At 47.7% G+C, this 16220-nt stretch overlaps 1 protein-coding gene across 1 annotated transcript in view; it reads left to right on the top strand.

Moving 5' to 3' along the window:
• The window catches only part of LOC135526713 (neuroligin-3-like), a 304073-nt gene that overhangs the window by 43539 nt on the left and 244314 nt on the right, over positions 1 to 16220 (top strand). Inside the window, exon 2 of the mRNA XM_064955310.1 lies at positions 14802 to 14951. Within this exon, the coding sequence (XP_064811382.1) occupies positions 14802 to 14951 (150 nt within the window). The remainder of the gene's footprint in view (positions 1 to 14801; positions 14952 to 16220) is intronic.

Genomic DNA, 16220 nt, shown 5'->3' with positions numbered 1-16220 from the left:
AACACAGCCAGCCACACATTTGCACGTACACACACACACACACACACACACACACACACACACACACACACACACACACACACACAGACGCACGCACGCACGCACACGCACACACACACACACACACACACACACACACACACACACACACACACACACACACACACACACACACACACACACACACACACACACACACACACACACGGCCTCCCCTCCCTGCCCCAACAATATCCCATTCTCTCTGATGTCTTAGAGAAGAGGAATTATGCCTCTTGAAGCTCAGATATTTTTGGAACGGTACTGTTTAGCCCCTTTCCAAGATTAGGACCACAGCTGTAATGGCTGATCTGTCACTAAGGAAGAAAGGCTGCTGTTTCTGCTTTCCTTTATAGCCTTCAGTGGCGTAGAATGAACGGGAACGTGAAACCATGCTGATGTTTCATCTAAAGACTATAACATGTGTGAGGTGAGGCATGTAGTGAACTCGTTTTCTGTAATACAGTGATTATTATACGGTGGAATACCGACGTGTAACATAAGACTAACCCATCCGGGTTTTCAACCCTCTCCTAAGACGATTGCTTTACACGTTAGGTTGAAAGGCTAGCCTTTAGCTCAGGGGGCTAACAACTGTCCTCAGGGTCTGAGTGTGAACGACGGAACCTCAGCAGTAGACTGTAATGTATAGAGATCTAGCTGAACTAATGTTTACTGGGCTGAGAGGAGGGTCTGGGTTGTAGACTGGGAGGAGGGTCTGGGTTGTAGACTGGGAGGAGGGTCTGGGTTGTAGACTGGGAGGAGGGTCTGGGTTGTAGACTGGGAGGAGGGTCTGGGTTGTAGACTGGGAGGAGGGTCTGGGTTGTAGACTGGGAGGAGGGTCTGGGTTGTAGACTGGGAGGAGGGTCTGAGTTGTAGACTGGGAGGAGGGTCTGGGTTGTAGACTGGGAGGAGGGTCTGGGTTGTAGACTGGGAGGAGGGTCCTGGTTGTAGACTGGGAGGAGGGTCTGAGTTGTAGACTGGGAGGAGGGTCTGGGTTGTAGACTGGGAGGAGGGTCTGGGTTGTAGACTGGGAGGAGGGTCTGGGTTGTAGACTGGGAGGAGGGTCTGGGTTGTAGACTGGGAGGAGGGTCTGGGTTGTAGACTGGGAGGAGGGTCTGGGTTGTAGACTGGGAGGAGGGTCTGGGTTGTAGACTGGGAGGAGGGTCTGAGTTGTAGACTGGGAGGAGGGTCTGGGTTGTAGACTGGGAGGAGGGTCTGGGTTGTAGACTGGGAGGAGGGTCCTGGTTGTAGACTGGGAGGAGGGTCTGAGTTGTAGACTGGGAGGAGGGTCTGGGTTGTAGACTGGGAGGAGGGTCTGGGTTGTAGACTGGGAGGAGGGTCTGGGTTGTAGACTGGGAGGAGGGTCTGGGTTGTAGACTGGGAGGAGGGTCTGGGTTGTAGACTGGGAGGAGGGTCTGGGTTGTAGACTGGGAGGAGGGTCTGGGTTGTAGACTGGGAGGAGGGTCTGGGTTGTAGACTGGGAGGAGGGTCTGGGTTGTAGACTGGGAGGAGGGTCTGGGTTGTAGACTGGGAGGAGGGTCTGGGTTGTAGACTGGGAGGAGGGTCTGGGTTGTAGACTGGGAGGAGGGTCTGGGTTGTAGACTGGGAGGAGGGTCTGGGTTGTAGACTGGGAGGAGGGTCTGGGTTGTAGACTGGGAGGAGGGTCTGGGTTGTAGACTGGGAGGAGGGTCTGGGTTGTAGACTGAGAGGGGAGTCTGGGTTATAGACTGAGAGGGGAGTCTGTGTTATAGACTGAGAGGGGAGTCGAGGTTGTAGACTGAGAGGGGAGTCTAGGTTATAGACTGAGAGGGGAGTCTGGTTTATAGACTGAGAGGGGAGTCTGGTTTATAGACTGAGAGGGGAGTCTGGTTTATACACTGAGAGGGGAGTCTGGGTTATAGACTGAGAATTATATAGTTATTTTCTTCCTTTGTCCCTCTTTCTCTCTCACTCGGCTTTCTCCCACTCTCTCGATTTAGCCCTCCCTCCCTCCGTCCCCCTCCCTCTGTCTCCTGCTGCCCTATCCCTTCCAGGGGCCTGGCTTCACAGAGAACATCAAAGGCTGTGTCTGTGGCGTTAGCTACACCATCTTTAATGCATAAACACACCGGCTGGGATTCTGGGGTGGAGGATTGCACCTTCTCACCCTCTCACAAAGGTCATTCAAACCATCCAGTTTCCAGTTGAGATGTCAAGATCAGGGGAATAGGCATGCAGAGACGTCAATGAGCACACACACACACCCATCGAAACACACACACACCCCCATCGAAACACACACACACCCCCATCGAAACACACACACACCCCCATCGAAACACACACACACCCCCATCGAAACACACACACACCCATCGAAACACACACACACCCCCATCGAAACACACACACACCCATCGAAACACACACACACCCATCGAAACACACACACACCCCCATCGAAACACACACACACACCCATCGAAACACACACACACCCCCATCGAAACACACACACACCCCCATCAAAACACACACACACCCCCATCGAAACACACACACACACCCATCGAAACACACACACACCCCCATCGAAACACACACAAACACCCATCGAAACACACACACACCCATCGAAACACACACACACCCCCATCGAAACACACACAAACACCCATCGAAACACACACACAACCCCATCGAAACACACACCCCCCCCCATCGAAACACACACCCATCGAAACACACACACACACCCATCGAAACACACACACACCCATCGAAACACACACACACCCCCATCGAAACACACACAAACACCCATCGAAACACACACACACCCATCGAAACACACACACACCCCCATCGAAACACACACAAACACCCATCGAAACACACACACACCCATCGAAACACACACACACACCCATCAAAACACACATACACACCCATCGAAACACACATACACGCTATACTGAATTCCTTACAGATTTATTACATAGTCACTTAATTAAATTAAAATTAAAATAAATTATAAAATGGACAGATAATGCATCTGTTACGCAAAATATCAAATATCTGCATTGTTGAAAGTTCATCGCAGAGAGTGCTGTGTAACTGACATGTTGAAAAGTCCTCTGAAGTATCAAGGTGCTCCTCTTTCTCCATCTCTCCTCATCTCTCCATCCATCTGTCTTCTCTTCCATCTCTCTTCTCCACTCTCTCTCTCATCTCGCCTCCATCTCTCCCTCTATCTCTCATCTCCCCTCCATCTCTCCTCTCCCCTCCATCTCTCCCTCCATCTCTCATCTCCCCTCCCTCTCTCCCTCCATCTCTCCTCTCCCCTCCATCTCTCCCTCTATCTCTCCTCTCCCCTCCATCTCTCCCTCCATTTCTCATCTCCCCTCCCTCTCTCCCTCTCTCTCTTCTCCCCTCCATATCTCCCTCTATCTCTCCTCTCCCCATCTCTCCTCTCCCAATCTCTCCCTCCATCTCTCCCTCCATTTCTCCCTCCATATCTCCCTCCATCTCTCCTCTCCCTCTATCTCTCTTCTCCATCTCTCCTCTCACTTCATCTCTCCCTCCATCTCTCCATCTCTCCCTCCATCTCTCCTCTCCCTCCATCTCTCTTCTACATATTTCCCTCCATCTCTCCTCTCCCTTCATATCTCCCTCTATCTCTCCTCTTCCTCCATCTCTCCATCTCTCCCTCCATCTCTCATCTCCCTTCATCTCTCCTTCCATCTCTCTTCTCCATCTCTCCCTCCATTTCTCCCTCCATCTCTCCATCTCTCCTCTCTCTGCATCTCTATATCTCTCCTCTTCCTGTTCTCTCCTCTCTCTGCATCTCTCTATCTCTCCTCTTCCCCATCTCTCCTCTCTCTGCATCTCTCCATCTCTCCTCTTCCCCACCTCTCCTCTTCCCCATCTCTCCTCTCTCTGCATCTCTCCATCTCTCCTCTACCCCACCTCTCCTCTTCCCCACCTCTCCTCTCCTGGTGATGTGTACTGGAGCCTTGAGGAGCTCGAGCTTAAAATAGCTACCGCTGTGCAACAGACATTTTTCAGTATTTAGTATTTTCACCGTCCAAAATAACAGTGACTGTGTGCTCTTCTGTAGTATAGAACCAAGGCCTGTCCATGATCTTAGAGATAGAACCAAGGTCTGTCCATGATCTTAGAGATAGAACCAAGGCCTGTCCATGGCCATACAGAGATAGAACCAAGGTCTGTCCATGGCCTTAGAGATGGAACCAAGGTCTGTCCATGGCCATACAGAGATAGAACCAAGGCCTGTCCATGATCTTAGAGATAGAACCAAGGCCTGTCCATGGCCATACAGAGATAGAACCAAGGTCTGTCCATGGCCTTAGAGATGGAACCAAGGTCTGTCCATGGCCATACAGAGATAGAACCAAGGCCTGTCCATGATCTTAGAGATAGAACCAAGGCCTGTCCATGGCCATACAGAGATAGAACCAAGGTCTGTCCATGGCCTTAGAGATGGAACCAAGGTCTGTCCATGGCCTTAGAGATGGAACCAAGGTTTGTCCATGGCCATACAGAGATTGAACCAAGGTCTGTCCATGGCATTAGAGATAGAACCAAGGTTTGCCCATGGCATTAGAGAGATAGAACCAAGGTTTGTCCATGGCATTAGAGAGATAGAACCAAGGTCTGTCCATGGCCATACAGAGATAGAACCAAGGTCTGTCCATGGTATTAGAGAGATAGAACCAAGGTCTGTCCATTGCATTAGAGAGATAGAACCAAGGTCTGTCCATGATCTTAGAGATTGAACCAAGGTCTGTCCATGGCCATACAGAGATAGAACCAAGGCCTGTCCATGATCTTAGAGATAGAACCAAGGCCTGTCCATGGCCATACAGAGATAGAACCAAGGTCTGTCCATGGCCTTAGAGATGGAACCAAGGTTTGTCCATGGCCATACAGAGATAGAACCAAGGCCTGTCCATGATCTTAGAGATAGAACCAAGGCCTGTCCATGGCCATACAGAGATAGAACCAAGGTCTGTCCATGGCCTTAGAGATGGAACCAAGGTCTGTCCATGGCCTTAGAGATGGAACCAAGGTTTGTCCATGGCCATACAGAGATAGAACCAAGGCCTGTCCATGATCTTAGAGATAGAACCAAGGCCTGTCCATGGCCATACAGAGATAGAACCAAGGTCTGTCCATGGCCTTAGAGATGGAACCAAGGTTTGTCCATGGCCATACAGAGATAGAACCAAGGTCTGTCCATGGCATTAGAGATAGAACCAAGGTCTGTCCATGGCCTTAGAGATGGAACCAAGGTTTGTCCATGGCCATACAGAGATTGAACCAAGGTCTGTCCATGGCCTTAGAGATGGAACCAAGGTTTGTCCATGGCCATACAGAGATTGAACCAAGGTCTGTCCATGGCATTAGAGAGATAGAACCAAGGTTTGTCCATGGCATTAGAGAGATAGAACCAAGGTCTGTCCATGGCCATACAGAGATAGAACCAAGGTATGTCCATGGTATTAGAGAGATAGAACCAAGGTCTGTCCATTGCATTAGAGATATAGAACCAAGGTCTGTCCATGATCTTAGAGATAGAACCAAGGCCTGTCCATGGCCATACAGAGATAGAACCAAGGCCTGTCCATGATCTTAGAGATAGAATCAAGGCCTGTCCATGGCCATACAGAGATAGAACCAAGGTCTGTCCATGGCCTTAGAGATGGAACCAAGGTCTGTCCATGGCCTTAGAGATGGAACCAAGGTCTGTCCATGGCCTTAGAGATGGAACCAAGGTCTGTCCATGGCCTTAGAGATGGAACCAAGGTCTGTCCATGGCCTTAGAGATTGAACCAAGGTTTGTCCATGGCCATACAGAGATAGAACCAAGGTCTGTCCATGGCATTAGAGATATAACCAAGGTTTGTCCATGGCCTTACAGAGATTGAACCAAGGTTTGTCCATGGCATTAGAGAGATAGAACCAAGGTCTGTCCATGGCCATACAGAGATAGAACCAAGGTCTGTCCATGGTATTAGAGAGATAGAACCAAGGTCTGTCCATTGCATTAGAGAGATAGAACCAAGGTCTGTCCATGATCCTAGAGATAGAACCAAGGTCTGTCCATTGCCATACAGAGATAGAACCAAGGTCTGTCCATGATCTTAGAGATAGAACCAAGGTTTGTCCTTGGCCATACAGAGATAGAACCAAGGTCTGTCCATGGCCATACAGAGATAGTGATTTGTTGAAGATGTGGTTGTTGAGGATGTGGTTGTTGAAGATGTGGTTGTTGAGGATGGGGATGGAGTTTTTCAATTCATTAATGGAATGTCATCTCACTTCCTGAATTAAACCGAATTGACCCCATCAACCTTTTTTCATACATATAGTGTTTGGCATTCCAGAAGTCAACCAGAAGTCATAGTAACAGAGTTGACATAGCAGGTGTATTGACGTGTAAGTCAGTCTGACCCATAAAGACAACATGTACAGTAATATGTCCCAGTACACCAGGCCACTATCATGCCACGTCCCCACCTTCACTACTACATTACTGACCCTACTGACTGACACACTGAGGAATGCCCCCCACAACCTACAACACTGATCCATACTGAGTGACACACTGAGGAATGCCCCCACAACCTACAACACTGATCCATACTGACTGACACACTGAGGAATGCCCCCACAACCTACAACACTGACCCTACTGACTGACACACTGAGGAATGCCCCCCACAACCTACAACACTGATCCATACTGACTGACACACTGAGGAATGCCCCCCACAACCTACAACACTGATCCATACTGACTGACACACTGAGGAATGTCCACAACCTACAACACTGATCCATACTGACTGACACACTGAGGAATGTCCACAACCTACAACACTGATCCATACTGACTGACACACTGAGGAATGTCCACAACCTACAACACTGATCCATACTGACTGAGAGAGAGAGCGGTCTCATCCAGCCAGGCCTCCTACTGAGTGGCTCTGACAGGTATCCAAAGACTCACCCTACTCCACTGTCACACACACACACGCACGCACGCACACACACACGCACGCACACACACACACACACACACGCACGCACACGCACGCACACACACACACACACACACACACACACACACACCAAAGCAAATGAAGAAGATAATATAAATAAGTGAAATTCACAATAAATTTAAAAGTAAACATTACACTCGTAGAAGTTCCAAAAGAATAGACATTACAAATGTCATATTATGTATATATACAGTGTTGTAACGATGTGCAAATAGTTAAAGTACAAAAGGGAAAATAAATAAACATAAATATGGGTTGTATTTACAATGGTGTGTGTTCTTCACTGGTTGCCCTTTTCTTGTGGCAACAGGTCACACATCTTGCTGCTGTGATGTCACACTGTAGTATTTCACCCATCTACATGTCTGTGTTTCTGTGATCGAAACTCAGCAAGAAAACAAACGTCCTCTCACTGTCAACTGCGTTTATTTTCAGCAAACTTAACATATTTGTAAATATTTGTATGAACATAACAAGATTCAACAACTGAGACATGAACTGAACAAGTTCCACAGACATGTCACGTTCTGACCTTTATTTCCTTTGTTTTGTATTTATTTAGTATGGTCAGGGTGTGAGTTGTGTTGGTCAGTCTATGTGTGTTTTTCTATGTTGGGGTTTTGAGTTCAGCCTAGTATGGTTCTCAATCTGAGGCAGGTGTCGTTAGTTGTCTCTGATTGAGAATCATACTTAGGTAGCCTGGGTTTCACTTTTGAGTCGTGGGTGTTTGTTTCCGTGAGTGTTTGTTGCCACACGGTTCTGTTTCGGTTTAGTTCGTTTCACGTTTATTGTTTTCTAGTGTTCAGTTTATGTCTTTAAATAAACATTATGGACACTTACCCCGCTGCGCATTGGTCTTCCGATCCTTCTCACTTCTCCTCCTCAGAAGAGGAGGAGCAATGCCGTTACACATGTGACTAACAGAAATGGAATAATGTGTCCCTGAATAAATGTGGGGTCAAAATCAAAAGTAACAGTCAGTATCTGGTGTGGCCACCAGCTGCATTAAGTACTGCAGTGCATTTCCTCCTCATGGACTGCACCAGATTTGCCTGTTCTTGCTGTGAGATGTTACCCCACTCTTCCAACATGGCATCTGCAAGTTCCTGGACATTTCTGGGGGGAATGGTCCTAGCTCTCCCCTCCGATCCAACAGGTCCCAGACGTCCTCAATGGGATTGAGATCCTGGCTCTTCGCTGGCCATGGCAGACCACTGGCATTCCTGTCTTCCAGTAAGGCTGGTGGCATTGTCATGCTGGAGGGTCATGTCAGGATGACCTTGCAGGAAGGGTACAACATGAGGGAGGAGGATGTCTTCCCTGTAGAACACAGCATTGAGATTGTCTGCAATGACAACAAGCTCAGTCCGATGATGCTATGACACAACGCCCCAGACCATGACGGACCCTCCACCTACAAATCGATTCTGTACCAGAGTACAGTCCTCGGTGTAATGCTCATTCCTTTGACGATAAACGCGACTCCGACCATCACACCTGGTGAGACAAAACCTCGACTTGTCAGTGAAGAGCACTTTTTGCCAGTCCTGTCTAGTCCAGCGACATTGGGTTTGTGCCCATAGGCAATATTGTTGCCAGTGATGTCTGGTGAGGACCTGCCTTACAACAGGCCTACAAGTATGCTCGGATGTACCAATCCTGTGCAGGTGTTGTTACACGTGGTCTCCCACTGCGAGGACGAACAGCTGTCCGTCCTGTCTCCCTGTAGCGCTGTCTTAGGCGTCTCACAGTACGGACATTGCAATTTTTTGCCCTGGCCACATCTGCAGTCCTCATGCCTCCTTGCAGCATGCCAAAGGCATGTTCACGCAGATGAGCAGGGACCCTGGGCATCTTTCTTTTGGTGATTTTCAGAGTCAGTAGAAAGGCCTCTTTAGTGTCCTAAGTTTTCATAACTGTGACCTTAATTCCCTACGGTCTGTAAGCTGTTAGTGTCTTAACGACCGTTCCACAGGTGCTTGTTCATCAATTGTTTATGGTTCATTGAACAAGCATGGGAAACAGTGTTTAAACCCTTTACAATGAAGATCTGTGCAATTAATTAGATTTTTACGAATTATCTTTGATAGACAGGGTCCTGAAATTTTTGCTGAGTTTATGTGTGGGAGCATCCCCTCTCCTCCCTCTCCTCCCTCTCCTCCCTCTCTTCCCTCCGTCCCCACACCTCCATTTAGCCTGAGTGAACTGGGAACCTTTTAGGATGAGATTTTCTCCTCTGTCCTCTCTCTCTGTAGGGTATTTTCTCTGTCCTCTCTCTCTGTAGGGTATTTTCTCCTCTGTCCTCTCTCTCTGTAGGGTATTCTCTCTGTCCTCTCTCTCTGTAGGGTATTTTCTCCTCTGTCCTCTCTCTCTGTAGGGTATTCTCTCTGTCCTCTCTCTCTGTAGGGTATTATCTCTGTCCTCTCTATCTGTAGGGAATTTTCTCTGTCCTCTCTCTCTGTAGGCTATTTTCTCTGTCCTCTCTCTCTGTAGGGTATTCTCTCTGTCTTCTCTCTCTGTAGGGTATTCTCTCCTCTGCTCTCTCTCTCTGTAGGGTATTTTCTCATCTGCTCTCTCTCTCTCTGTAGGGTATTTTCTGCTCTGTCCTCTCTCTCTGTAGGGTATGTTCTGCTCTGTCCTCTCTCTCTGTAGGGTATTCTCTCTGTCCTTTCTCTCTGTAGGGTATTTTCTCTGTCTTCTCTCTCTGTAGGGTATTTTCTGCTCTGTCCTCTCTCTCTGTAGGGTATGTTCTGCTCTGTCCTCTCTCTCTGTAGGGTATTCTCTCTGTCCTCTCTCTCTGTAGGGTATTTTCTCCTCTGTCTTCTCTCTCTGTAGGGTATTTTCTCCTCTGTCCTCTCTCTCCTTCCTCGCTTCCCGAAATATGTCCTCTACTGTAGAAGGGGTTTTTAGTAATTGGTGTGTGTGTGTGTGTGTGTGTGTGTGTGTGTGTGTGTGTGTGTGTGTGTGTGTGTGTGTGTGTGTGTGTGTGTGTGTGTGTGTGTGTGTGTGTGTGTGTGTGTGTGTGTGTGTGTGTGCGTGTGTGTGTGTGCGTGTGTGTGTGTGCGTGTGTGTGTGTGTGTGTGTGTGTGTCTGTGTGTGTGTGTGTGTCATCAAGCACATTTCAAAATCTGTCATTTTTTTGCACTTTGGTTTTTTCATGTTTATTCCTTGTTCAGGTCATTGAGTTAACAGTGAAATTAGATTTTATGTTCATTATATTCAAGGTCAGATATGAATTGTGTTTATTAGGTATGTAATTAATCTAATCTCTCTTTTCTGCCCCTAGCATACAGCATATAGCCTGCAGTCCTACAGAACATTGTGTATGAATTGTAAAGTGTGATTTGTTTTAATTAGGTTTTTACCTTCCAGAGGTCGTGAGTCAGAACTCAGAGATCTATGAGGTTTAAGTCACAAATACTAATGACGGTTTTAGTGTCCCTCATTGGTTACAATCAACTAGTGACATCATTACTGTGCCGTGAAGCCGCATGACTCAGTAAGGAACAAGCTTCCATACCGATTATGCTTTTCACTGTAAAAAAAAGAAAGAAAGATTAACATGGAATATAAATGGAGCATTATCCCTGATGTTCTGTATTACTGCACTCATTTCTGTGACACCAAATACAATACATCTCTCCTGATCTGTGACAGCAAATACAAGACATCCCACCTGATCTGTGACACCAAATACAATACATCCACCTGATCTGTGACAGCAAATACAATACATCCATCTGATCTGTGACAGCAAATACAATACATCCACCTGATCTGTGACAGCAAATACAATACATCCCTCCTGATCTGTGACAGCAAATACAAGACATCCCACCTGATCTGTGACAGCAAATACAATACATCCCTCCTGATCTGTGACACCAAATACAATACATCCATCTGATCTGTGACAGCAAATACAAGACATCCCATCTGATCTGTGACACCAAATACAATACATCCCTCCTGATCTGTGACAGCAAATACAATACATCCACCTGATCTGTGACAGCAAATACAATACATCCCTCCTGATCTGTGACAGCAAATACAAGACATCCCACCTGATCTGTGACAGCAAATACAATACATCCCTCCTGATCTGTGACAGCAAATACAAGACATCCCTCCTGATCTGTGACACCAAATACAATACATCCATCTGATCTGTGACAGCAAATACAAGACATCCCATCTGATCTGTGACACCAAATACAATACATCCCTCCTGATCTGTGACAGCAAATACAATACATCCATCTGATCTGTGACAGCAAATACAAGACATCCCATCTGATCTGTGACAGCAAATACAATACATCCCTCCTGATCTGTGACACATCAGTAATCAATCTAATCTGGTCAATAAAATGATAGATCAGGTGAACTGTTGTGGAACGTTGACATTCCCACGGTGATATCTACCCCGTAGTCATGGGAACATGATGTGAATCAACAAAAGAGGCAACCGATAACATTGACATGACTAATCTCTTTTCTTATTTCTCCTTCCTTCCTCCTTTCCTGCCTGCCTTTCTTTTCCATTTCCTTTGTATCTGTGCTCCTCTGTGGAACTCGTGTGGCTCTGGAATGTTCTCTCTCTCTTTCTCTCTTGCTTATGTACCCCATGCATTCACTTCTCCTCCTCTCTCTTCCTCCTCCCTCCCCCTCCTCCCTCCCTCTCCTCCCTCTCCTCCTCCTACTCCTTCCTCTCCTCCTCTTCCTCCAATCTCCTCCCTCCCTCCCTCTCCTTCTCCTCCCTCCCTCTCCTTCTCCTCGCTCTCCTCCCTCTCCTCGCTCTCCTCCCTCTCCTCCTCCTCCTCCTCTTCATTCTCCCTCTCCTCCTCCTCCTCCTCCTCCTCCTCCTCCTCCCCCTCCTCTTCCTCCTCCTCTTCCTTCTCCCTCTCCTCCTCCTCCCTCTCCTCCTCCTCCTCCTCCTCCTCCTCCTCCTCCTCCTCCCTCTCCTCCTCCTCCTCCTCCTCCTCCCTCTCCTCCTTCTCCTCCCTCCCTCCCTCTCCTCCTCCTCCCTCTCCTCCCTTCTCCTCCTTTGCCTCCTCTTCCTCCTCCTCCTCCTCCTCCTCTTCCTTCCTCTCCTCCTCCTCCTCCCTTCTCCTCCTTCTCCTCCTCTTCCTCCTCCCTCCCTCCCTCTCCTCCTCCTCCCTCTCCTCCTCTTCCCCCTCCCTCTACTCCTCCTCTTCATTCTCCTCCTACTCCTCCCTCCCTCCCTCTTCCTCCTCCTTCTTTTCCTCTTCCTCCTCCTCCCCCCTCTCCTCCTCCATCTCTCCTCCTCCCTCTCTCCTCCTCCTCCTTCTTCTCTCCTCCTCCCTCTCCTCCTTCCTCCTCCGTCTCCTCCTCCTCCTCCTCCTCCCTCCCTCCTCCTCCTCCTCCCCTCCTCCTACTCCTCCTCCTCCTCCCTCTCCTCCTTCTCCACACCTCGTCCCCATCCTCCTCCTCCTTCTCCTCCTCCTCCTCCCTCTTCTCCTCCTCCCCCTACTCCCTCTTCTCCTCCTCCTCCCTCTCCTCCTCCTCCTCCTCCCTCTTCTCCTCCTCCTCCCCATACTCCCTCTTCTCCTCCTCCTCCCTCTCCTCCTCCTCCTCCTCCCTCTCTTCCCCATACTCCCCCCCTACTCCTCCTCCTCCTTCCTCTTCTCCTTCTCCTCCCTCTCCTCCCTCCTCTCTTCCTCCTCCTTCCTCTTCTCCTCCTCCTCCTCCCTCCTCCCTCCTCCTTCCTCTTCTCCTCCTACTCCTCCTCCTCCCTCCTCTCTTCCTCATCCTCCTCCTCCCTCCTCTCTTCCTCATCCTTCCTCTTCTCCTCCTTCTACTCCTCCTCCTCCCTCTCCTTTTCCTACTCCGCCTCCTCCTGCTCCTCATCCTATTCTTGTTTGAATTAGATGTCTGTGTGGCTTTGTAAATGATTTTTTAGCCAAGGTCTCCCAGATACCAGCTAGATAGATGAAGAAACCCATAAATAAAGAGATACCATGTATACACAATATTCCTTTACCACACAAGGACAGGAGCGTGTGGGTAGTGTGTGTGATTGTGTGTGTGCTCCAGCAGATGCAATAGATTCAGACTCTATATTCAGGAGGATGTTGTCCCTGATTAGCCCTTCTTGAGGATTCTGAATTTCGGCTTGCCGTCGCCATGACAACCTGAATACAATATAGTCTTTCTGAATTACAATCCAATGTCTCTCTCTCTCTCTCTCTCTCTCTCTCTCTCTCTCTCCTTTCTTAAGGCTGAGGTAAACAGACACAGAGAGAGGAGGGAGAGAGAGAGGAAGAGGGGAGAGAGGGGGTTAAACATAGGGAAAGCAGTGTGAGAGAGGAAAGAGAACTGTGAGAGACAGATAGAGAGATAGTGGAGGCAGTGTGAGAGAGAACCTGTGAGAGACATATTGAGAGTGTGAGAGAGGGGCCTTTTTCTTCCACTAAGCTTCCAGAGTTATTTTATCTCTCAGGTGCTCTCGGGCCGACTAAGCTATGAATCAAAGCCTTATTCTGAAAAACCTAACTTAAACATGAGGGGACATTTCATACACCATGGAAATGCATCACAGACCTCTGCTAGGTCTGCAATATAGTAGATAACGTTAACTTTGATAGCAGCACTTAGGCCTACAGTTGACCTGCATGTAGACGAGCTTAGCTTTGTCCACTAGCTCATTCATTTACTAGACAATTAAGACAGTTAAGAACAAATTCTTATTTTCAATGACGGCCTACTGGGGACCAGTGGGTTAACTGCCTTGTTCAGGGGCAGACAGACAGATGTTTACCTTGTCAGCTCGGGGATTCGACACTCAAACCACTAGGCTACCTGCCACCCCAATATAATATCCTGTTTCGTATACTGTACTGTATTATACTATATGCATGTAGTATATTCTGTTTCATATACTGTACTGTATTATACTATATGCATGTAGTATATCCTGTATGTACATACAACATGTACAGTAGCAGACAAACAGCTGTGTCTATTAGGTGACGAGGTTACATATTACTGTCAACAGTGACTGGCATAAGTAGTGTTTATTAGGTTAGGGTGTCAGGTATGTCATCAGAACAGATAATGCTCTTTATTGGGAAGCAAGCTGGCCTCCTAGGGGCCTAAACAAGACACAATTGGATTATAACGCTGTAGTGAGACTCACCCGAGGAGAGTTCTAAGGTACTGTACAACATCCAGCTACATCGCCAGCCCAAGTGCTGTTGACTAGTGACAGATTCTCCTTTTCCCCGACGTATTGACTTAACATTCATCTGTCTTCAAATGGAAGTCAAATCATGACATAGTCTAATCTTTTTCTATCCAAACTGGGTTTTTGACTTGGGGGTGTGTCTGAAATGGCATCATGTTCCTTATATAGTGTACTACTTCTGTCTAGTGCCCCTGGCCAAAGGTAGTGCACTATGTAGTAAATAGTGTCCCATTTTGGACAGAGCCCTAGATTTAATCCCAACGTAGAGTAGCTGGTACCTGGGAGGTGTCTGTGTGTGTCTGTGGTGTTTCACCCACTGCTCTCTGTCATAGAGTAGCTGGTACCTGGGAGGTGTCTGTGTGTGTCTGTGGTGTTTCACCCACTGCTCTCTGTCTGAGTGTTTGAGTTTAACCCCGTGCTGCTCTGGACGAGAGAGAGGATGGCAATGTGAATGTGTTAATGATGAACAACTCTTCCAGACATACGAGACACCGGGGCCAAACCGGTGATGGTGTACATTCACGGGGGATCCTACATGGAGGGGACCGGGAATATGATCGACGGGAGCGTCCTGGCCAGCTACGGGAACGTCATCGTGATCACCCTGAACTACCGCGTCGGCGTACTAGGTAAGGAACCGTCTCTCGCTCATGTCCGTAACATCTACTGGAGCGGAGGGCAGGAACAGAGTAGCTCCACATCTAACCTCTTCACACATCTTTTCCACCACAGCTCTGATGATGTTGTTGGATCTCGTTGCTTTCTAAGGATGTTTTTCTGATGATATTGTTGGATATCGCTGCTTTCTAAGGATGTTTTTCTGCTGATATTGTTGGATATCACTGCTTTCTAAGGATAATTTTCTGCTGATATTGTTGGATCTTGTTGCTTTCTAAGGATGTTATTCTGATGATATTGTTGGATCTCGTTGCTTTCTAAGGATGTTATTCTGATGATATTGTTGGATCTTGTTGCTTTCTAAGGATGTTTTTCTGATGATATTGTTGGATCTCGTTGCTTTCTAAGAATGTTTTTCTGATGATATTGTTGGATATCACTGCTTTCTAAGGATAATTTTCTGCTGATATTGTTGGATCTCGTTGCTTTCTAAGGATGTTATTTTGGACGTCTATGTCTTCCACAGAGGAGGCTGGTGAGAGGAGCTATAGGAGAGCCGGTTCATTGTAACGACTGGAATGGAATTATGGAATGGTATCAAACACATCAAACATATGGAAACCACTTTTGACTCTGTTCCATTAATTCCATTCCAGCCATTACATTCAACCCATCCTCCTATAGTTCCTCTCACCAGCCTCCTCTGGTAGGCCAGATATGTATGTTGTTGACAGGCGTGCGTTAACATGTAACGGTGTTTGCTTGATGCTGTATACCTGATGTTGGATACCATGCTCTCTGCTGTTATACAACGAGGAGTAGGTATTGCTGGGTTCAGAATAAATGAAGAAATTATTGTAATGAGAGTGAAACAAAGACTTGATGGGATAGGTGTGATACCAGAGAGGAGAGAAAGAAAGGGGGATGAGTGAGTGAGAGAGTGAGAGAAGGGAGGAGAGAGAGAGAGGCAGAGAGAGGGGGAGAGAAAGAGAAACAGTGAGAGGAGAGAGAAAGTGAGAGAGAGAGAGATAGATAGAGAGGAAGGAAAGAATGAAGGAATGAAGGAATGAAGGAATGAAGGAAGGAAGGAAGGAAGGAAGGAAGGAAGGAAGGAAGGAAGGAAGGAAGGAGAGAGAGATGGAGAGAGGGAGAGAGAAGGGAGGAGAGATATAGAGAGGCAGAGAGAGGGGGAGAGATAACTGAGCAATAGAGGAGAAGCAAGACTCATACAGAGAGTTTAGGGGTAGTGACAGAAACAGAGACAGGAGAGAGAGCTAGAG

Source organism: Oncorhynchus masou, chromosome 32 (genome assembly GCF_036934945.1).
Source record: "Oncorhynchus masou masou isolate Uvic2021 chromosome 32, UVic_Omas_1.1, whole genome shotgun sequence".
NCBI lineage: Eukaryota > Metazoa > Chordata > Actinopteri > Salmoniformes > Salmonidae > Oncorhynchus > Oncorhynchus masou.
The sequence above is the reverse complement of the archived record's forward strand: the minus strand, read 5'-3'. Positions and strand labels throughout refer to the sequence as shown.